This window comes from Pan paniscus, chromosome 23 (genome assembly GCF_029289425.2).
Source record: "Pan paniscus chromosome 23, NHGRI_mPanPan1-v2.0_pri, whole genome shotgun sequence".
In the NCBI taxonomy this organism is placed as follows: Eukaryota; Metazoa; Chordata; class Mammalia; order Primates; family Hominidae; genus Pan; species Pan paniscus.
Genome location: NC_085927.1, coordinates 40,514,023 through 40,535,458, shown reverse-complemented (window position 1 = coordinate 40,535,458; position 21,436 = coordinate 40,514,023). Strand labels below are relative to the sequence as shown.

At 54.4% G+C, this 21,436-nt stretch overlaps 1 protein-coding gene across 7 annotated transcripts; it reads left to right on the top strand.

Annotated features, from left to right (window-relative positions):
• Nucleotides 1-1,370: 1,370 nt before the first annotated feature.
• GAL3ST1 (galactose-3-O-sulfotransferase 1) lies at nucleotides 1,371-21,348 on the top strand. 7 transcript variants are annotated; one of them, XM_063603072.1, is made up of 5 exons: nucleotides 1,418-1,500; nucleotides 12,702-12,750; nucleotides 17,591-17,684; nucleotides 18,581-18,720; nucleotides 19,890-21,348. In XM_063603072.1, the coding sequence occupies exons 3-5, from the start codon at nucleotides 17,634-17,636 to the stop codon at nucleotides 21,028-21,030; spliced, it is 1,332 nt and encodes a 443-aa protein (XP_063459142.1). In that variant the 5' UTR covers nucleotides 1,418-1,500; nucleotides 12,702-12,750; nucleotides 17,591-17,633; the 3' UTR covers nucleotides 21,031-21,348. The 7 variants fall into 7 exon arrangements, with proteins under 7 accessions (XP_008962675.2, XP_063459143.1, XP_063459142.1 ...); XM_063603073.1 differs by lacking the exon at nucleotides 12,702-12,750 and having other exon boundaries at nucleotides 1,373-1,500; XM_063603075.1 differs by lacking the exon at nucleotides 17,591-17,684 and having other exon boundaries at nucleotides 1,427-1,500.
• Nucleotides 21,349-21,436: the final 88 nt, after the last annotated feature.

Below are 21,436 nucleotides of genomic sequence, written 5' to 3'. Positions count from 1 at the left end.
TGGAGCCAGGACCACAACCTGGGTCTCTCAGTGCTCACTCAGCCCCTCCCAGGACTCACTTCCCGGGGTGAGTGCTGTCGAGGGTTGGGGCCACGCTGAGGAAGTGTGGGTTTGGAATGGCTCTACTTTCCCTGAATCTAGGCACCTGAGGGCCTTGCCCTCTGTCTCTCACTGTTTGCTGGCTGTGTGGGCAGAGAATGTTTTTGTGGCAGTGGATGTAGGTCCAGCCTGTGCAGGGGGAAGGCAAGAGCTTGGGCAGGCTCTGGCCTGGGGAGCAGAAAACCTAGGGTTCCCCCTCTCAGCTGGGACTGGCTGTGGGTGGAAGGAGAGGGCTGTGTGCCATTCCCACTCTGTCATGCACACGGCGATGGGAGGGAGTGAGGTTGCCTCCAGAGGCTGGGACAGAGGGTCAGGACCTCTGGAGCCAGAGCCTGCAGCCCCGGGAGACAACTCAGGCCTGTCTGGGGAACTGTGCATCCAGGGCCACACGGCTAGAGCGCAGGCCCATCAGATACGGAAAAATTCCTGGCAGCCATGCTGATGTGGAATTTTCCCCATTCCAGAATCGCCCAGTAATGGCGGGGGCAGTGGGGCTCTGACGCGTCCCAGGCCCCACTGGGTGGCCAGCTGGTTCCTTACTGCCCACAGCTGGCGCTGAGGATTCCTGGCCCCTGGCAGGCATTGGTCCTCATCCATGGTCTTGCTCCTCTGGGGTGAAGGAGGAAAGGCCAGGCCTGGAAAATGAGACAGGGCCTGGATGGGACACCTGCCTCCTGGTGGCCTTGCTCAGCCCTCATTGGCACCCTAGAGAGTTGACAGCTGAGACCTCCAGGTGACAGGACCAGTTGGAGCTCAGTCTCTTGCTTGAGCTCCCTCCACTCCCATGAGTGCCAAAAATGTGTCGTCCCCAGTTGGCACTGACTAGAGCAAGAAGCCATATGATCCATTGGATCCTAAGGGCCCCAGGACCCCCCAACCAAAGTTAAGCAATAGTCCGCCCGCCGCCTTTTTCCCAGAGCCCTGGCTCCCCTCCCCACCACCACCAAGCCTGGGCATCCTCAAGTCTTCTGGGCTGGGGGCTCCGTTGAGCCAGAGGGCCGGGGCGGGACAATGGCCCCGTTGGCGCGTCCGAGACAAACGGGCCTTGTTGGGCCGGCGGCGGGGGCGCAGCGATGCGCCCCAGCGCGCTGAATGCGGCTTCTGTGCGTCTCGGGCGGGCGCAGAGGGGCCGGGACGGGGCGGGGAGGGGGCCGGCCCGGGGCGGGGAGGGGTCTGGGGTCCGGGGCGTCCATTGGCCCCGGCGCCGGAGGCTGGGCCAGGCTGGCGGCCGCACCTGGCCGGGAGCGGGCGCGGCGCGGCAGCGGCGGCGGGGGCGGGGGCATGGACCAGGCCTGGTGGAGCGGGGGGCCCGGCCGGGTGCGCCCCGCCGCCCAGTGAGCGCCCGGGCGGCGCGGCCCGGGCCGAGCCAGCCACGCTGAGGCGGAGGAGGACGGGGACAAGGTACGTCCCGGGCTCCAGCACCCACTGCCAGCTTGAGCCCTGCCTCAGTCTACTCCCTGGGGATACCGCCCACATTACGCTAACCCCCAAACTGGGACCGCGCGCCGGAGGAGGGGAGTAGGAGTGCAGCACCGCTGTTCTAAGCGCTGGGTACCCCTGCCCACTGCCAGAGGGTGGCCTGGTAGGGGCCAGGGAGGGCGCAGGTTGGTGCCCTCCATGCCCTTGGTTTTTTCCCCTGTCCCCCAACCCCCCTTCCAGGGCTTCCCAGTCCCTGAAGGTGGGATGGGTGGGGCAGAAGGCAGGCTGCTGGGGCTGGGCTGGAGCTGGGAGTGCGTTAATGATTAATCTTGGACACAGTGGCCAGAGCCCTAGGGGAGGAGGGGCAGAGATCTTCCCTGTCTCCATCAGCCCTTCCTAGAAAGGGGATCAGAGCAGGAACCGGAGACCACAGTAAGGGATGGATCCCCTCTGCTGGGGGAAGGCCCTGGCCTGTACCCCAGAGGAAGCAAAGCCACCAAGGAGAGGTTTGGGAGAGTGGGACAAACCCTGGCATCCAGGAGGGGTCCTATAGGAAATCCTACAGTTCCTGTTTCCTAGCCCAGTGCCCAGGAAGGGGGTCCAGCTTGATCTGCCCCTTCGGTGCCAGGCCAGCATTTTGGTACCAGCACAGAGCACACTACAGACCGAGCCCTGCCCAGTGGGAACTGCCCCGCCCAGCTGCCCAGAGCCAGAGAGGTGATGGGCATGTCTGGCTGCTGTAACCCACACCAGGAGGAAGGAAAGGGAGAGAAGGCAGCATGCCTGACACCTGATCCCCGGGCTGCTGCGGTGACAGGTGCATGAGAATCCTCCAGAGGGGAGAGAGGTGTAGAGGACTGTCCATTCCAGTTGGGAAAACCCAATCTCTTCCTTTACTGACGGGGTGACCTGAGGCCCAGAGAGGGTGAGGCTCATCCAGGCCCACACAGGGGGCACAGGAGGGCAGTCCTGGGCCAGAGCAGTCACTGTGTATGCACTGTTCCTTGTCCTGTGAAGGAGGCATTGCTACCTATCCCCATTATCCAGAGGGGGATACTGAGGCTCAGGGAGATTCAATGACTTGTCCAAGGTCACATGGCTCAGAGGTAGCTGAGCTGACTCCAAATCATAGGAGCCTTGCCCTGGCCCCCATTTCAGGACCCCAGCCCAACCCATGACCTCTCTCTGCTCCTTTGGGGTCCTGCCTTCTTGGATCTGCCTGGGCTGCCCCAAACCCTCAGCTCTGGACACCCCCCCTCGCCTCCCTGGCTCCCAGCTCTGCCTGACACTTCAGCGGGTGAGCAGGCTGCTACCCCGGGAACAGAGACAACGAAGCCCTGTTCCCAGCTGCCACCTCAGCCTGCTTTATTCCCTGCTTGCTCAGGCAGAGCCCTTCCTGGAGGAAGCTCCTTGTGGACAGAGAATGCCTAATCCCCATGCATCCCCTTCCCTTAATGGGTCCGATGCCCTCTTGTCGCCCAGCAAGGGAGGAGTGTGTCCCCCACAGCCCCTCCCACTGTGTTCTGAGGGACTGGGTGTGCCATCCAGTGAAAGAGGCAATGATTAACCTGAGAGAGTGATGCACAAATGGAATTCTGGGCCCGGCTGCAGGCTCCTGAAGGGCTCCTTGCTTCACGTTGACTGGGTGAGGAATATGGATGAGCCCTTTTAGGGGCTCCACACGACTCCAAACAGGGCAGAGCAGGATGGAACACAGGTGCCCATGGGGGTCATCAGGCTGGGGACTGCTGGAATCTCCAGGTGAGGGGTGATGGTGGGAGGAAGTGGGGGCCCAGAAGATGCCTGCCTTCCCTCCTGCTAGTTCTGGCTCCTTGGATGGGGATGGTATCCTTCTAGAAGTCTGGACAGAGCCCGCTTGCCCTACCAGGTGGGATCTAGGAGGATCACAATACAATCAGAGGAGCTAACGCTGAGTGTGTGAAGGGCTCTGCGTGCCTCACAGCAGGCCTGTGAAAGCATCATAGTACCTGCCATTTTTTAGGAAACCAAGGCTCAGAGAGGGGAAGTCACTTGCCCAAGGTCACCCAGCTTGGGGGGTGGTGGAGCCAGCATTTGTTACCAGGGGAGTTTCCAGGAATGGAGAGGTGGGTGTATGTATCTCTGGCATTGTGCATTGCAAGTGTCAATACCTTTTCACAAACCTTTATCTTGTTACATAGTTTTAGGCAAATAAGCGCATAAGAATCCTTAAAAAATATTTCAGGCATGTTGTAAGGTACAGAGACTGATATTATCAACTCCTACATACTCAGCTCTGGGGTTCTCAGCATTTTTGGAGCTAATGACAAAGTGACTGACTTCTTGGTGTAGCTGTGACTTGCAATGCCACAGTTAGCGCTTCTCTAAGGCTACTCAAATCCCCCCCTCAGGAAGCGGGGTGATTTACCCAAACAAGGCAGTGTAGCAGGAAGAGCTGTGGCCTTGCTCCTCATTTTGGCTTTGCCGCGTAGGCAAAAAAACTGAGCCTCAGTTTCCCCACACATCACATGGGGCTAGCAGAGGAGACTGGGAGTGTCTGTCAAGGTCACAGGCATGGATGCCCTTTGTTTTTGTTTTTGAGACGGAGTCTTGCTCTGTCACCCAGGCTGGAGTGCAGTGGTACAATCTCGGCTCACTGCAAGCTCTGCCTCCCAGGTTCACACCATTCTCCTGCCTCAGCCTCCCGAGTAGCTGGGACTATAGGCGCCCACCACCAAGCCTGGCTAATTTTTTTATAGTTTTAGTAGAGACGGGATTTCACTGTGTTAGCCAGGATGGTCTCAATCTCCTGACCTCGTGATCTGCCCGCCTCGGCCTCCCAAAGTGCTGGGATTACAGGCGTGAGCCACTGCGCCCGGCCGTGGATGCCCTTTGAAACAGCAGAGAGAGATGACCCCGAAAGTTCAAAAAGTGCTTTCTGAATCATCAAAGAACATTATCCTCTCTCAACTGCTGGGCCAGCTACCACCTGCATCCACCCCTGCAGGCTAGGGCACAGCAGGGGCCAGATGTCTGGGCTGACATTTTGGAAGTGGTCCTCTGAGCCAGCGAGTTGGGATCCAGCTGAAATGCTCCAATGGGTGGTCTTCCCCCTCTCTGCTCCAGCACCCCATTCTAGAGGGGCTCAGATTGAGGAAGCTTCTGGGTGCTTGCAAGTCACTTCCGCAGTACCCCTGGATGGAGGGTTAACCTATCCCATCCACCCCTTCTGCTGTGCCACCCACACTTCCCAGCTCCTTCTCAGTCCCAGGCCCCTGTTGCCCCTTCCTCACTTGGTGCACTGAGGTTCAGAGAGGGCAGAGTGTCTTGCCTCGGCCACACAGTGAGGAGAGGTGGGGCTCATCTTCCTCCAGCCAGGCTGCAGATTTTCAAAGTGGAAATATCTTTATTTATCTTTCCAAAGTAATATAAGCTGTTTTGTAAAGAGTGTGTGTGTGTGTGTGTGTGTGTGTGTGTGTGTGTGTGTGTGTGTGTGTGTATCATCACAGAATCAAAATATGTTCCAGAAAGTGAATGGGCTTACTCCCCAGGGAGCTACAATTTCTAACTGGGTGTCTTTCCAGACCCTTATACACATGTACGAATGTACAACTTTTCTCTACATGAATAAGTTTATTCCATAAACAGTGCATTCCAGGCTTAATATTAGGCAACTCTTTTTTTTTGTTTTTTTTTTTTGAGACGGAGTTTCGTTCTTTTTGCCTAGGCTGGAGTGCAATGGCACGATATTGGCTCATTGCAACCTCTGCCTCCGAGGTTCAAGTGATTCTCCTGCCTCAGCCTAGGATTAAAGGCATGCGCCACCATGCCCAGCTAATTTTTGTATTTTTAGTAGAGATGGGGTTTCTCCATGTCGTCAGGCTGGTCTCAAACTCCCGACCTCAGGTGATCCACCCGCCTTGGCCTCCCAAAGTGCTGGGATTACAGGCGTGAGCCACCGCACCCGGTCAGGCAACTCTTTTTTAATCTCTCTGAGCCTCAGTTTCCTCATCTTCTAAATGGGGGTAAAGGCTCTGTGAGCACTGGAGGAAATGATACTGCAGTGGCCACTTTTATATGCCCATCTCAGATTGATTGTTAGATTATCTTTAAACCATATTCCTGCAGGTGGATTGCTGGGTCTGAGAACAGGCACACTCAGAACTGTAATAGCTGCTGTCAAATCTGCACTACGAACACCATAGGGAGAGTTGTTTTGCTCCACTCTTGAAAGCTCCTTCCATATCCCGATGGGATTCCACTCCAGCTACAGAAAGCAGCCCTGGGATACCTCACCCCACCACCTTCTCTGCCAGAGCCCTGTTCCTGTATGTGCATATGAGCAAACAGCATGGATGTGCCTCAGTTGGTGAATGGCTTTTGTTTCTTGGAGTTTGTTTTTTTAAGATGGGGTCTCACACTGTTGCCCAGGCTTGGAGTGCAGTGGTACGTTCATACCTCACTGTAACCTTGAACTTCTGGGTTCAAGGGGTCCTCTTGCCTCAGCCTCCTGAGCAGCTGGGGCTACAGGTGTGCACCACCACACAGGGCTAATGTTTAAATTTTTTATACAGATGGAGTCTCACTGTGTTGCCCAGGCAAGTCTCGAACTCCTGGGCTCAAGCAATCTGCCTGTCTTGGCCTCCCCAAAATGCTGGGTGGCGCACGCCACTGTGCCCGGCTGGGGAATGGTTTATGGGGGAATAGTGGTGCTGCAGACTCTGATACAGCCCTAGCTGCCCTCTTTTGTCTCCTTAGGGAGCTCTTCTTCACCCTGCTCCGTAAGCACAGGCTCCCTGTCCTTCCTCACCCTTCCCTTGGTGACTCTAGTTACTCCTATGGCCTCAATTCCCACTTCGGTGCCCAGCTCCCCGCCTACCTCTTTCCCTCCCCCAAGACTCCCCTCTTTGCTCCTACTGCTCTTCAGGCATTCTATGATCATCCCAAACATCCCTCAGACTCAGTGTGTTCTAAACAGAACCAGACACCACCTGCTTCACCCAGCATTCAACCTGGCCCTTTCTCAGCCTCCCAGACTCAGGGACTAGCTCTACCTCCAGCCAGCCAGTCACCCAACAGCAACTCTTCCCTCCTCTCCTCCATACCCTGCTGCCAATAGAATGCTACCTTTGCATGGTCTACAGACAGCTCTGGTACTTCCCCAGCCTTCTTGTTCCAGGTCACACCTGCACAGCTGTAACAACTACTATGGAGGCCGGCCTGCTCCTCCCTCTCCTTCCCCATCCCTACAGTTCATTTCTTACCCAGTAGCCCAATGGGAATCCCATCTGCTCCCTCCTCTGCTGAAGACCCTCCTGTGGGTCTCTCCCTACAGCCCACAGGATCTAGGTGAGACTCAGTAGCATGCTTCCTGAAAGCCCTGCATGTCCCTCTTTTTTTTTTTTTTGAGATGGAGTCTCGCTCTGTTGCCCAGGCTGGAGTGCAGTGGCGCGATCTCTGCTCACTGCAAACTCTGCCTCCCAGGTTCAAGCGATTATCCTGCCTCAGCCTCCCGAGTAGCTGGTATTACATGCGCCTGCCATCACGCCCGGCTAATTTCTGTATTTTTAGTACAGACGGGGTTTCACCATGTTGGCCAGGCTGGTCTCGGACCCCTAACCTCAGGTGATCTGCCCGCCTTGGCCTCCCAAAGTGCTGGGATTACAGGCATGAGCCACTGCGCCAGGCCTCTGCATGTCCCTCTTAACCCTGCCCTAGTTTCTGGCTGTCTCTGTAGTCTCTCCCCTGCCCACCCAGCCTATTACACGCAAACATACCAAACACTCCAGCCAGGTGGAAAGTTTGTTTCTCAATTGCCCTGGGCCTTTGCATGTGCTTTTCTCTCTGTGTGGCTCATTCTAGGGTAACAGGCATATTAGTTAACGCTAGCTGCTATAACAGACAAACCTGAAGTTCTAAAAGGCTTAATACAGTTCTTGTTTTCTTGAAATCCAGTCAGTGTCTGGTGGGTGGAGATGCAAAGACCTAGGCTCCTCCCAGCTCTGCCCATGCCCAGATCCTTGGAGACCACCCCGTTCATCCAGTAAATGGGAAAGGAGACCACAGAAAAGGTCCACCCACTTAACCTCATCAGCTGGCATTCTGTTCACATATCATTGGCCAGGACCCAGTTATGTGAGGACACTGAACTGCAAGGGCGCATGGGAAATATAGTCTAGCTGTGCTGCCATGGAGAAAAGGGGACTGTCTTTGGAAATTGGAGACCACACAACAGCTTCTGCCACCAGAGGCCCCTACCCCAGGAAGCCTTCCTGATACTGCTGTCTCCGCCCCAAGGCTGGATCAGGTGTTTTCTTCGTGCTTCTGCAAGCCTCAAACAATCTGTTGTCCATCACACGCCTCACAGCTGTGTGTTCCTGTGTCTCCCCAGTTAGGACTGTGAGCCCTGAGTTCTCTGCACCGGGTTATCATGAACTCTAGTCCTGGAGTGCAGGTGCCCAGTAAATACCTGTGGGATGGATCAATTTAAAACTATCACGGGCTGGGCGCGGTGGCTCACGTCTGTAATCCCAGCACTTTGGGAGGCTGAGGCAGGTGGATCACTTGAGGTCAGGAGTTTGAGACCAGCCTGCCCAAGGTGGTGAAACACTGTCTCTACTAAAAATACAAAATTAGCCGGGTGTGGTGGCGGGTGCCTGTAATCTCAGCTACTTGGAAGGCTGAGGCAGGAGAATTGCTTGAACCCAGGGGGCGGAGGTTGCAGTGGGCCGAGATTGCCCCAGTGCACTCCAGCATGGGTGACAAGAGTGCAACTCTGTCTCAAAAAACAACAACAACAAAAAACAACCAAACAAAAAACATCGTGGCTGCAAGATGTCCACAATTTATCGATAGGTGGGAAAAAAGCAAGTTAACAAAATATGTCCCCAAAGAAGCACGTGCATCTGGGCTCCATGGCTCACACCTGTAATCCCAGCACTTGGGGAGGCTGAGGCAGGAGGGCCACTTGAGCCCAGGAGTTCAAGACCAGCCTGGACAACATAGCGAGACCCCATCTCTACAGAAAATCAAAATACCAAAATTAGCCAGGCGTGGTGGTGCATACCTGTAGTCCCAGCTACCTGGGAGGCTGAGGTGGAAGGGTCTCTTGAGCCCAGGAGTTTGAGGCTGCAGTGAGTCATGATCACACCACTGTACTCCAGCCTGGGTGACAAAGCAAGACCTTGTGTCAAAAAAACAAAAACAGTTTCCATTCCATCATCTATATAAATATATGGCCAGAAATCCTGTGATGGTGATGACCTCTGGGGTTGGGGTTCTTTTAATCATCTTCTTTATACTCTTCTGTATTGTTTGAATTTTTTTTTTTCAGTATACTGCTTTTATCATTGAAAAAGTTTTTGCTGGGCACCGTGGTGCATGCCTGTAATCCCAGCTACTTGGGTGGCTGAGGCAGGAGAATTGCTTGAACCCAAGGGGCAGAGGTTGCAGTGAGCCAAGATCTTGCCACTGCACTCCAGCCTGAGCAACAGAGTGAGACCCTGTCTCAAACAAAATAAAATAAAATAAAAATTTCCTGGGGGTGGGGGTAGAGAACCAGCCAAAGATGTCATCGGCTGGGCGCGGGGGCTTACGCCTGTAATCCCAGCACTTTGGGAGGCTAAGGTGGGCAGATCATGAGGTCAGGAGATCGAGACCATCCTGGCTAACATGGTGAAACCCCGTCTCTACTAAAAATACAAAAAATTAGCCGAGCATGGTGGCGGGCGCCTGTAGTCCCAGCTACTCAGGAGGCTGAGGTAGGAGAATAACATGAACCTGGGAGGCGGAGTTTGCAGTGAGCCGAGATGGCGCCACTGCACTTCAGCCTGGGCGACAGAGCGAGACTCTGTCTCAAGAGAAAAAAAAAGATGTTATCATCAATACTCTGGGAAGAGACCCCTCTGGCAGGGCTGGAAGCACAGGTCTACCATCAGTGCTCCCTACTCTGGAAATCTTTGCTTCCCTTGGCTAGTTGCTCACCTCCTCAGCCATGATCTCACTTCTTGTTCAAAAGCCTGCACTTCACTCTCACCTAGATGAAGTTCTCACCCCTCTATAAAATGGAGGTGATAACAAGAGCTCCCCAGAGAGGACTATGAGGCTGTATGATGCATGACAGGTCCCAAGTACAGAAGTGGACCGTGTTGGGTTCAGAGTCCACGCTAATAAACTGCAGCCCCTGCGGTTTGATGCCAGCTCCGCCCTGACTCACCCTCAGAAAGCTGTCTTCATTCTAGCTCAGCTCAAAAGGCAGAAGGTCAATGGGATGTTAGGCTGGATAAAACAACTCCATACCATGTCCCAAACCTGGTTCCAGCACCTAGAGAGAAGGCGACTCTGGTCTGCCTTGTGGCAGTTTAAGCTCTGGTGTTTCGTGGGTGCTTGGGGGCTGCTCCCAGACTGGTGAGGCTTTGAGGGAAAGGGGGACTCAGAGCAAGTGAGGATGCCTGCTGTTCCCTGGGAGAGGCTGACAGCTGCTTAGCCTATGAAAGTGCTTAGTGTGGGATGAATGACTGTCACAATAATGATCATTATTAATTGATGGTGGCACCTGGGTCCCTAAATGGTGACACCTGCCTGGTCCATGATGGGGTTCTAGGCAGCAGTGCTGAAGGGAGGATGGAGGAGGCATTTCTGGGCACAAGGAGACCCTCTGCCCATGGGCAAAGCTGAGACAATTGATCTGAACCTAAGATTCAAGTGTCTGAACTGAGTCCTAGGGTTCCTGGGGCTTAGGGCCAGGGCACCTAGAACTGCCTCTTCCTGCCAAGGCCTTGGGGAAGATCTGCATCTCCAATCAGCCCAAATCCTGCAGAGCTGGTCGAGTGTCTGGGTATCACCATCCCTCACCCAGGGATAGAGGCAGGACACCCTCTCTGATGAAAGATTTAGAGCTCAGGAAGTGAAATCTTGCCAGACCCATCTTCTGAGCCCTGGTCAGATGCTCTGCCTCCTGGAAGCCTTCCAGGCTGAGTTAGTTGTTCATTCTTCTGGGTTCCCACAGATTTTAGATAAACCTTGGTCCCTGGTTGTGTCTCAGCATCTTTAAGCCCTGGAGTTTGGCAAGTCTGCGTATGTACTCCAGCTCTGTCTGCCCTCTACTAGCTGCGTGACCTTGGGCAGGTGACGTTACCTCTCTGAGCTTTGGTTTCTTTACCAGGAGGGTAGACTAACAGAGGTGCTTGATGCATCAGCTGTGAGACTTAAATGAAATGCAATAGGTGGGGCAATTAGCCCTCTGGCACCCCAGCCCACCTGCACCTCTCTGTGCCTCACTCAGCCTTAGAGCCTGTTCTGGGCTCTCTGCAGGCGTCTGTGGTTGCTGTGTCCTTGGCCCAAGGATACCTGGAATCTTTCTGTGCCCTTGGATGAAAGAGCTGCTTGCTTGTTGGGGTCCAAAGAGAGGTGAGGACTGGCCAGGGCTGTCCAGTGGAGGCAGAAGGCCTGGGCAACACCTGCAGGGTACTGGGGTGTGCCACCTGCTATCCCCAGGAAGCAAACTCATGAATATTCACACCACTGGAGTGGGAGGGAGCCAGCCAGCTTGCTGCTGGGTGTCATTGGAGCATTCCTATCTCCCAGTGACCGCAGAGGCAGCCTGGGAGTTGGACGTGGCTCAGGCAGTGGGTGGAAAGGGGCAGCCAGCCACAGCCCGAGGTGAGTGTGTCTCTTTTGCTCCACGACAGGGGTTACAGGGAAAGTAGGATACCCTGAGACCTGCCTGGTGGTGATGCTCTAAGCCAGAAGGTTTACCATCCTGGGCTGAGTTTCCCTTTGTGCATGATGTGGGGGAATAAGTCCTGTTTCTCCTTCATTCCCTGGAGGGCATCAGTTCAGCCAAACAGGAGGATGGCTGGGCCTGGCCTGCTGCCAGCTGTCTGCACTGATGCAGGCCAATGTGATGGGCATAATCTAGAAGGGCAGGAATAGATGGAGTGGGCTGGTGATGGGGGGACCGTCCATCCTGAGTGCCTGCGGTTGTCACTACTGTGGGTGGAGGAGGTGGGAGACCCAGGTTCTAGTCCCGTCTCTGCTGCTGCTGGGCTGTGTAACCCCGAAGGTATCCTTGCCCTCTCTGAGGCTGAGCCTCCCTGCCTCTTTGTCTTCTGGCCCTGAGGCTAGGAGGCTCTGGCCACATTGAGATCATCCCTGGACTTGGCTGCCTGCAAGCCTCCATTGTGGGCCAGTGGGCACACACTTTGACGGGGTTGTGGCTGGGACCCTGGGAATGTAATGATGATAATGATGATAACAATGATGGCAGGCCCTGCTGAGTGACTGTCTGCTCTGCATCAGCCTCGGGCTGGGTGCTTTCCCTGTGGAATGCAGAGGATCTGCACAGCACCCTGTGATGGAGGGTCAGCTGGTACAGGTTGAGTATCCCTTATCCGAAATGCTTGGGACCAGAAGTGTTTCGGATTTCAGATTTTTCAGATTTTGAAATATATGCATATATGTAATGAGATATCTTGGAGATGGAACCCAAGTCTAAACATTTATGTTTATAAAGAATTTATGTTTCTTTCTTTCTTGTTGATTTTATTGTTTAAGCTTTTTTTTTTTTTGAGACGGAGTCTCGCTCTGTCGCCCAGGCTGGAGTGCAGTGGAGTGATCTCGGCTCGCTGCAAGCTCCGCCTCCTGGGTTCACGCCGTTCTCCTGCCTCAGCCTCCTGAGTAGCTGGGACTACAGGTGCCTGCCACCAAGCCTGGCTAATTTTTTTTGTATTTTTAGTAGAGATGGGGTTTCACTGTGTTAGCCAGGATGGTCTCGATCTCCTGACCTCATGATCCAGTCACCTCGGCCTCCCAAAGAGCTGGGATTACAGGCATGAACCACTGTGCCCGGCCTAATTTTAATTTTTTTGAGATAGGGTCTTGCTCTGTAGCCCAGGCTGGAGTTTAGTGGCACGATCATGGCTCACTGCAGCCTCGACCTCCCGGGTTCAGGTGATCCTTCCGCCTCAGCCTCCCCAGTAGCTGGGACTGCAGGCATGCACCACCATGCCTGGCTAATTTTTGTATTTTTTGTAGAGATGAGGTCTTGCCATGTTGGTCAGGCTGGCCTCAAACTCCTGAGCTCAAGTGATCCTCCTGTGTCTGTCTTTCAAAGTGCTGGAATTACAGGCATGAGCCACCACACCCCATCTTCATGTATGTTTTTTATACACATAGCCTCAAGGTAGTTTTATTTTTCCCTTCAGGACGCTAAATAAACCTGCGCTTTGACTGAGACCTGTCACGTGAGGTCAGGTATGGAATTTTCCATTTGTGGTGTCATGTAGGCATTCAAAAAGTTTTGGATTTAGGGACATTTCAGATTTCAATTTTTATTTTTATTTTTTTTTATCCATTTATTTATTTTTGAGAAAGAGTCTCGATCTGTCACCCAGGCTGGAGTGCAATGGCGCAGTCTCAGCTCACTGAAACCTCTGTCTCCCAGGTTCAAGCAATTCTCCTGCCTCAGCCTCCCAAGTAGCTGGGATTACAGGTGCGCACCACCACACCCGGCTAATTTTTTGTATCTTTAGTAGAGACGGTGTTTCAGCAGGTTGGCCAGGCTGGTCTTGAACTCCTGACCTCGTGATCTGCCTGTCTCCGCCTCCCAAAGTGCTGGGATTACACTGGGCCCGGCCCATGGGAGATTTTACATGCATGTGCCTCACATGTATTACTTTCGTCTGTAGGTCTCCTACACAGGATCTCTCCTGTGTCTCAGTGAGGTGTTGTCTGCCTGGACCATGTCCTCATCCACATTCTCTGCACGGGCTCTATAGCCCTGGACACCTTCTGCCCTGAGGGTCATGGGAAGTCATTCATCACACATTCACCAGGTGCCAGGCTCGGGGAGCTCAGGGATGAGTCACCAGTAGGCTTGCCTGCAGCGGGGCATGGAAGGGACCTCACCTCTGGCACGCCGGTGAACCAAGGCTGGGTCAGAGTCAATGGTATGATAATAATTAATATGAGTTGATCTCCTGGGTACGTACATTATCTCAGTCTCACAGCCTTAGGGCATGGCATGGTGGCTTACGCCCAGCACTTTGGGAGGTGGAGGTGGGAGGATCACTTGAGGCCAGAAACTCAAGATCAGCCTGCAACATAGTGAGAGCCCCCATCTCTACAAAAAATTAAAAACTTAGCTGGGCATGGGTGGTATGCACTTGAGCGGCCGAGGCGGGAAATTCACTTGAGGCCAGGTGTTCGAGACCAGCCTGGGCAGTAGAGTGAGACCCCCATCTCTACAAAATTTTTTTTAAAAAGTAGCCAGGCATGGTGGTGCATGCCTGTAGTCCTAGCTACTCAGGAGGCCGAGGCAAGAAGATCCACTGAGCCCAGGATTTCAAGGCTGCAATGAGCTATGATCGTGCCACTTCACTTCAGCCTGGGTGATGGAGCAAGATCCTGTCTTTTTAAAAAAATTATCTCATAGCCTAGTGACTGTTCTCCCTCAAGCCAGGCTCCTGGCTGCCAGCTAGCTCCTCTCCCGACCTCAGTCTGCCCAGGGGCTCTGCCTGTGATTACAGAGCGCTCTGTGTGCCTTGATCTTGCTGTTGTGTGTCCATTGCACACACGAGGAGACTGAGGCTTAGGGAGGGTGAGGTTCATAGCTTCATGCCTAAGTTTACAGTAGCCAGGCAGGAAGGGCACAACCAGCCTTGGACCCCTCAGGTGGCTGGCACGGGAGGGACGGACACCAGGGCCCCCTCTGCTTTCCCTCCCCTTATCCTGGCCGCAGGCTCAGCCCACAGAGACGGGACCCTGCTGTGCTCCCAGGATAGAGCTTCCTGTCCAACCCCACATCCCCCACTTCCTGCAATGCAACTTTCCCTCCTTCCTTCCCCTGGGCTTGGGACAGGGCTTAGGACACACCAGGCAGGGGCTGCCATGGACAAAGCAGGAAGCAGCACATTGGAGTTCCATAGACCTGGGCTCTAATTCCAGCCCTGCCCCCGCTTTGCTGAATGACCCTGGACAAGTTATGTCACCTCCTGGAACCTCACTTTTCCCATCTACCAAATGGGCTTGACAGCAGGGTGGGGGGTGGAGTGGTATCCACTAAGTGGTTGCTGAGTAGGGTCAGTTAGATGCTCTGGAGAGGCAGGCCCCTGCTTTGGGCCTGGCTCCTAACAGGGGCTCAAAAGTAAAACTAGGAGGGATGGCCCAAGGTTCAGTGGCTGGCAGCACCCAGCACGTGTGGCAGGGGCCTGGCAAGCTTTGAGAAATAGCAAATGGGGGCCAGGCTCAGTGGCTCACGCCTGTAATCCCAACACTTTGGAAGGCCAAGGCGGGTGGATCGCTTGAAGTCAGGAGTTTGAGACCAGCCTGGCCAACATGGTGAAACCCCGGCTCTACTAAAATGCAAAAATTACTTGAGTGTGGTGGTGGGCACCTGTAGTCCCAGCTACTCGAGAGGCTGAGGCAGGAGAATCACTTGAACCCAGGAGGTGGAGGCTGTAGTGAGCCGAGATCGCACCACTGCACTCCAGCCTGGGCAACATAGGGAGACACCGTCTCAAAAATAAACAAAAGAGCAAATGGGAGAATGAAACCAGTGAGTGAATGAGTGAATGAGTGTACCAGTAATGGGGTTGGGGGGGTGCGGGTGGAGGAACTGTCCTGGGCGGGGCCAGGTGGAGCCTGATTGGCGGGGCAGGGAGGCTGGTCTGCCCCCTGCTGCTGGGCCTGAACCTCAGCGCCTCCACTATTGCAGCCTCCCTGATTCCAGAAGGTACCTTGGTGAGTGGGGCTGCTGGGGCCGGGGTGGGTCCTTGGGATTTCCAGAGGGCAAGCCACAGGAATCCTAATCCCTCCTCATCTTTAAGTCTGAGAAACTGAGGCCCAGAGTTTTGGACTATGATCTGGTCCACGACTCTGCCCTGTTTTCTGCTGGGTCTCTGAGAAGTGGGAGGCTGACAGGGGTGCTTGAGGCTGAGGCAGGTTTGTGCTTTGTGGGCGGCCCAGCCCCTACTCCTTTTGGGGTTGAAGGCAGGCCCCCTGGGCCTCAGGAGGGGTACAGATAACACTCTAAGTGATGACTATGTGCTGGTTGCTTTGCTTAGAAAAGTTCTCCAGAGAATGGCTAGGGGCGCCTCCAGCTTTCTCATTTTACAGATGAAAAACTGAGACTCCATGAGGGTTCTTGGCTTGTCTGAAATCACAGTGCTGGATTGAAACACAGGCTTGAGGGTCCCAGAGCCTGAGGTTGGTGCTGGGGCCCCTCCATGGCTGCCGGGTTTATTCCGCTTTGCAAGCTTTCTGATTTGTTACTTAAATGTGTTAAGTAACAAATTAACTAACACATTTGTTAACGTGTTGACAATTATTGCCTTTTCTTGAGATGGGGCCTCACTCTGGTCACCCAGGCTGAAGTGCAGTGGCGCGACCTTGGCTCACGGTAACCTCTGCCAACCTCTGCCCCCCAGGCTCAAGCAATCCTCCCACCTCAGCATAACTTCCAGGGCATAGTGTGTGCGACCCTCCCCCAGGGGGGCTGACTCCAGGGACAGTGGTGATAATGCATGCATGTAGTTATTAGCACATGTGACTTTTCCTGGCCTCAGGGGCCCAGGGCGCAGTGCAGTGTGAGCCAGGACAGAAGTGGAAAGTTCGGGACAAGAGTAGAAAGTTTGGGGACCTGGTTTTGCAGCTGAGGGGAGGTGGGAAGGCCCTCCAAGCCGCAGCTCTCTCCTGGACTCCAGTTCCTCAGCCTGAACGGCCCCCGTTACAGTCCACGTCTCAGTCCCCTGCTGATAGGGTTGCCACGCTTAGATCATCCCCCAAAACAAACAAATAACAACAGGTTGGGCACAGTGGCTCATGCCTATAATCCCAGCACTTTGGGAGGCTGAGGTGGGAGGATTGCTTGAGTCCAGGAGTTCAATACCAGCCTGGGCATCTCAAAAATAATAATATAAAATAAATATTAAAAATATATAAAAATGGGCCAGGCGCAGTGGCTCATGCCTGTAACTCCAGCACTTTGGGAGGCCAAGGTGGGCAGATCACGAGGTCAGGAGATCAAGACGATCCTGGCCAACAAGGTGAAACTCCATCTGTACTAAAAATACAAAAATTAGCTGGGTGTGGTGGCGTGTGCCTGTAATCCCAGCTACTTGGGAGGCTGAGGCAGGAGAATCGCTTGAACTAGGGAGTCAAAGGTTGCAGGGAGCCGAGATTGCGCCACAGCACTCCAGCCTGGCGACAGAGCGAGACTCTGTCTCAAAAAAATAAAATAAACATATAAAAATGAAAAATAAGGAAATAACAACAAAACCTCCAGGACATCTAGTTTAGTTTGAAGTTTGAATAATTTTTTTTTTTGAGACAGAGTCTCACTCTGTCACCCAGGCAGGAGTACAGTGGCACCATCTCGGCTCACTGCAACCTCTACCTCCTGGGTTCAAGCGATTCTTCAACCTCAGCCTCCTGAGTAACTGAGACTATAGGCGCATGCCACCACACCCAGCTAGTTTTTGTATTTTCAGTAGAGACGGAATTTCACCATATTGGTCAGGCTTGTCTCAAACTCCTGACCTCAGGTGATCCACCCTCCTCGGCCTCCCAAAGTGCTAGGATTACAGGCGTGAGCCACCGCGCCCAGCCTTGGAATAATTTTTAATATAACTATGTCCCATGCAATATTTGGAATATACTTATACCGTAAAAAATTGTATTCATTGTTTATCTGAAATTTGAATTTAACTGAGCAACCCTACAGGCTGGCTTTGGAAAGGGGGTGGGTGTGTGAGCAGAGGCCTGGCCAGCTGTGTGACTTGAGCCTTCTTCTTCCCAGCTGTGAGCCTCAGTTTCTCCATCAGCCACCCTACAGACTCCAGGGGCACAAGGGCCAGTGAGGAGAGAAGAGCCCTGGGCTCTTACTGGGCACCTCACCTGTACCACTGTGGGGTGGGTGGCACAGGGGACAGGTAGGGCTGGCTGTGCCTTCTGAAAGGTGAAGGATTCAGGCCCCAGAGAGCCCTTGGCCTTCCCTATAGAGAGCCCTGGCCCAGGCCTGGGGGAGGGGGGGCCCAGGGCACGGGGAAAGGGTCTTCTTTTCCTTCTTATTTATTTGTTTATTTATTTGAGACAGGGTCTCACTGTGTCATCCAGAGCTGGAGTGCAGCGGCACAGTCATGGCTCACTGGAACTCAGGCTCAAGCAATCCTCCCGCCTCAGCCTTCCAAGTAACTAGGACTACAGGCATGTGCCACCACGCCTGGTGAATTTTTTTTAATTTTGTTTTGTAGAGATAGGGTCTCACCATATGCCCAGGCTGGTCTTGAACTCCTGGCTCAAGCACTCCGCCTGCCTCATCCTCCCAAAGTGCTGGGATGACAGGTGTGAGCCACTGTGCCCAGGCTTTTTCCTTTTGCCTTAGAAAAGTGTTTCATGGTCGGGCGCGATGGCTCACGTCTGTCATCCCAGCAATTTGGGAGGCCAAGGCGGGCGGATTGCTTGAGCCCAGGAGTTCGAGACCAGCCTAGGCAACGTGGCAAAACTGTGTCTCTATTTTTAAAAAATTAAAATATAAAAAAGGAAATAATTTCATTATGATGCCCTAAAAGGTATAAAAAATAAGATAACTTCAGGATCTGGGAGAATTTGAAGTAAAATTGAAGAATGTTTTAAATATATATTTTTATAAAAAATACAAGAAAAAGAAACAAAAGAAAAAATAACTAAAAAATAAGGTAATAAGTGTTAGTTGTCTTATTTTTTCTTCTGTTTCTTTTTCTTTTATTTCTTATCAGCCAGCTTAAAAATTAAAAGGAGTGGAAAGTTTGGGGCCCTGGTTCTCTACCCGGTTCATTTTAATTTTTAAATTTTAACCTTCTCCCTGCCCCATTCCCCAACCTCTCTTTGAGTTGCTTCACCCACCGTCTCTGTCTGCAACCCTGGGGCTGTCTCTTTCCAGGTGGTTGTCAGTCTATCTCTCCAGTGTCTCTCTGTCCCTGTCTGGACCCTGCTGGGGGGCCACAGAGCAGGCAAAGGCAGGGCTCAACTGCCAGGCCTGGGCAGCCTTGGGGGCTCCCTGGGGCCAGCTTCCTGACACTTGCCCTACTCTGTGCTGCCCCTGCAGGTGTCTGAGATGCTGCCACCGCAGAAGAAGCCCTGGGAGTCCATGGCTAAGGGGCTGGTGCTGGGCGCGCTCTTCACCAGTTTCCTGCTGCTGGTGTACTCCTATGCCGTGCCCCCGCTGCATGCCGGCCTGGCCTCCACGTGAGTGGCCCAGCTGGGCAGATGATGGGTGTAGGTGGGGGAGGGATGGCACCCCACCCATGGGGCCCTGTAATTACCACACGGCCTGCCCCAGTGATCTTGGGTAGCCACCCTGCACCCTGCACCATGCTGTGCCAGACAGAAATTCCACTGACGGCAGAGCTCGCCGTGTAACTCTGAGCCTTGGTGTGCCCATCTGTGAAGTGGGGATAAAAACAGAGCCTTTCGGCTGGGCATGGCAACTCACGCCTGTAATCCTAGCACTTTGGGAGGCCCAGGCGGGCAGATCGTCTGAGGTCAGGAGTTCGAGACCAGCCTGGCCAACATGGTGAAACCCCATCTCTACTAAAAATACAAAAATTAGCTGGGCATGGTGGTGTGTGTCTGTAATCCCAGCTACTTGGGAGTCTGAGGCAGGAGAATTGCTTGAACCCGGAAGGCAGAAGTTGCAGTGAGCCGAGATGGCACCACTGTACTCCAGGCTGGGCCAACGGAGTGAGACTATCTCAAAACAAAAAGAAAAACAAACAAACAAAAAAAACCCCAGAGCCTTCCTCATAGAGCATGAGAATCAGGTAACACTGTCTGTACAGGGCTCAGATTTGCATCATCTGAGATGCCAACGGGGCCCTGGTGGGGGCGACCTGTCCATGGACATGGATTCAAACGGGTCGGTCTGACTCCAGGCCCAGCTCCTGAGAACCAGGCTCTCCCGTTTCCTCATGGGGCTGCTCTGCACAGACCCGGCACAGCCTGTAGCTGGTGCAATACCAGTGGTTGGTGATATTAACTCGACACAGAGGAAACTGCAAATTTCTGCAAAAATTGACCATTTTTGTCCTATAAAATGGCAATTTCATGTGGCCCAAGCTGATACTGATTCATGGTACATGCAACACAGTGGCCATGAATGAGAGGAGAGCCTGTGTGCCTCATCTCACAACACCGTGAATAGGGCCTGTTATCGTCCCCATTTCACAGAAGAGGAACATGAAGCTAGAGAGGCCAAACCACCTGCGCAGGCACCCAGCCTGGACTCAGGCCCCGCAGGTCCCACTATCCCAGCTCCTTTGCCACCACTGTTCCCAATAATCTCCCTCTCTACCTACCAGAGTCCTGAGGGCCCCAGCACCCCCCTGAGGCTCTCCCCACCTCTCTGTCCCCAGCAGGACCCCGGAGGCCGCAGCGTCCTGCTCTCCACCTGTGCTGGAGCCAGAGGCAGTGATCCAGGCCAACGGCTCGGCGGGGGAGTGCCAGCCGCGGCGCAACATCGTGTTCTTGAAGACGCACAAGACGGCCAGCAGCACCCTGCTCAACATCCTGTTCCGCTTCGGCCAGAAGCACCGGCTCAAGTTCGCCTTCCCTAACGGCCGCAATGACTTCGACTACCCGACCTTCTTCGCCCGCAGCCTGGTGCAGGACTATCGGCCCGGGGCCTGCTTCAACATCATCTGCAACCACATGCGCTTCCACTACGACGAGGTGCGCGGCCTGGTGCCGACCAACGCCATCTTCATCACGGTGCTCCGCGACCCCGCCCGCTTGTTCGAGTCCTCCTTCCACTACTTCGGGCCGGTGGTGCCCCTCACGTGGAAGCTCTCGGCCGGCGACAAGCTGGCCGAGTTCCTGCAAGACCCGGATCGCTACTACGACCCCAACGGCTTCAATGCCCACTACCTCCGAAACCTGCTCTTCTTCGACCTGGGCTATGACAACAGCCTGGACCCCAGCAGCCCGCAGGTGCAGGAGCACATCCTGGAGGTGGAGCGTCGCTTCCACCTGGTGCTCCTTCAAGAGTACTTCGACGAGTCGCTGGTGCTGCTGAAGGACCTGCTGTGCTGGGAGCTGGAGGACGTGCTCTACTTCAAGCTCAACGCCCGCCGCGACTCGCCCGTGCCGCGGCTCTCGGGGGAGCTGTATGGGCGCGCCACCGCCTGGAACATGCTGGACTCCCACCTCTACCGCCACTTCAACGCCAGCTTCTGGCGCAAGGTGGAGGCCTTCGGGCGGGAGCGCATGGCCCGCGAAGTGGCCGCCCTGCGCCATGCCAACGAGCGCATGCGGACCATCTGCATCGACGGGGGCCACGCCGTGGACGCCGCCGCCATCCAGGACGAGGCCATGCAGCCCTGGCAGCCGCTGGGCACCAAGTCCATCCTGGGCTACAACCTCAAGAAGAGCATCGGGCAGCGGCACGCGCAGCTCTGCCGGCGCATGCTCACGCCCGAGATCCAGTACCTGATGGACCTCGGCGCCAACCTGTGGGTCACCAAGCTCTGGAAGTTCATTCGCGATTTCCTGCGGTGGTGACGTCCCACCGCCCAGCGGCTTGCCTGCCTGCTCGCTCCCTGCAGAGGGGCTGAGCAGGACGCCGCTGGTGCTGGCCGCCCCCAGCCCCCTCCTGGTGCCACCTCAGACCCCGGGGTGAGGGGGGGCTCCCTGGGGGGACACAGCCAGCCAAGACTGGGCCCATGCACACAGAGAGGGCCTAACCGAGATCAGTATTTAACTAATTATACCAGTTTTTATTAAACCCCTTTCCCTCCCCGATAAAGAATGTTCTATTTCTGCCTCCTCTTAAAGGGGAGACCTCAGAAGTAAAGGAATTTGATGTTGTGTTTTTGTTAATCAGCCTCAGTGGTGGTGATTTGGGGTGGGGGTTGGGGTGGGGGGAACCCAAGAGAGACCACAGTGGTGCCTGGGTGAGTCTGTGGGC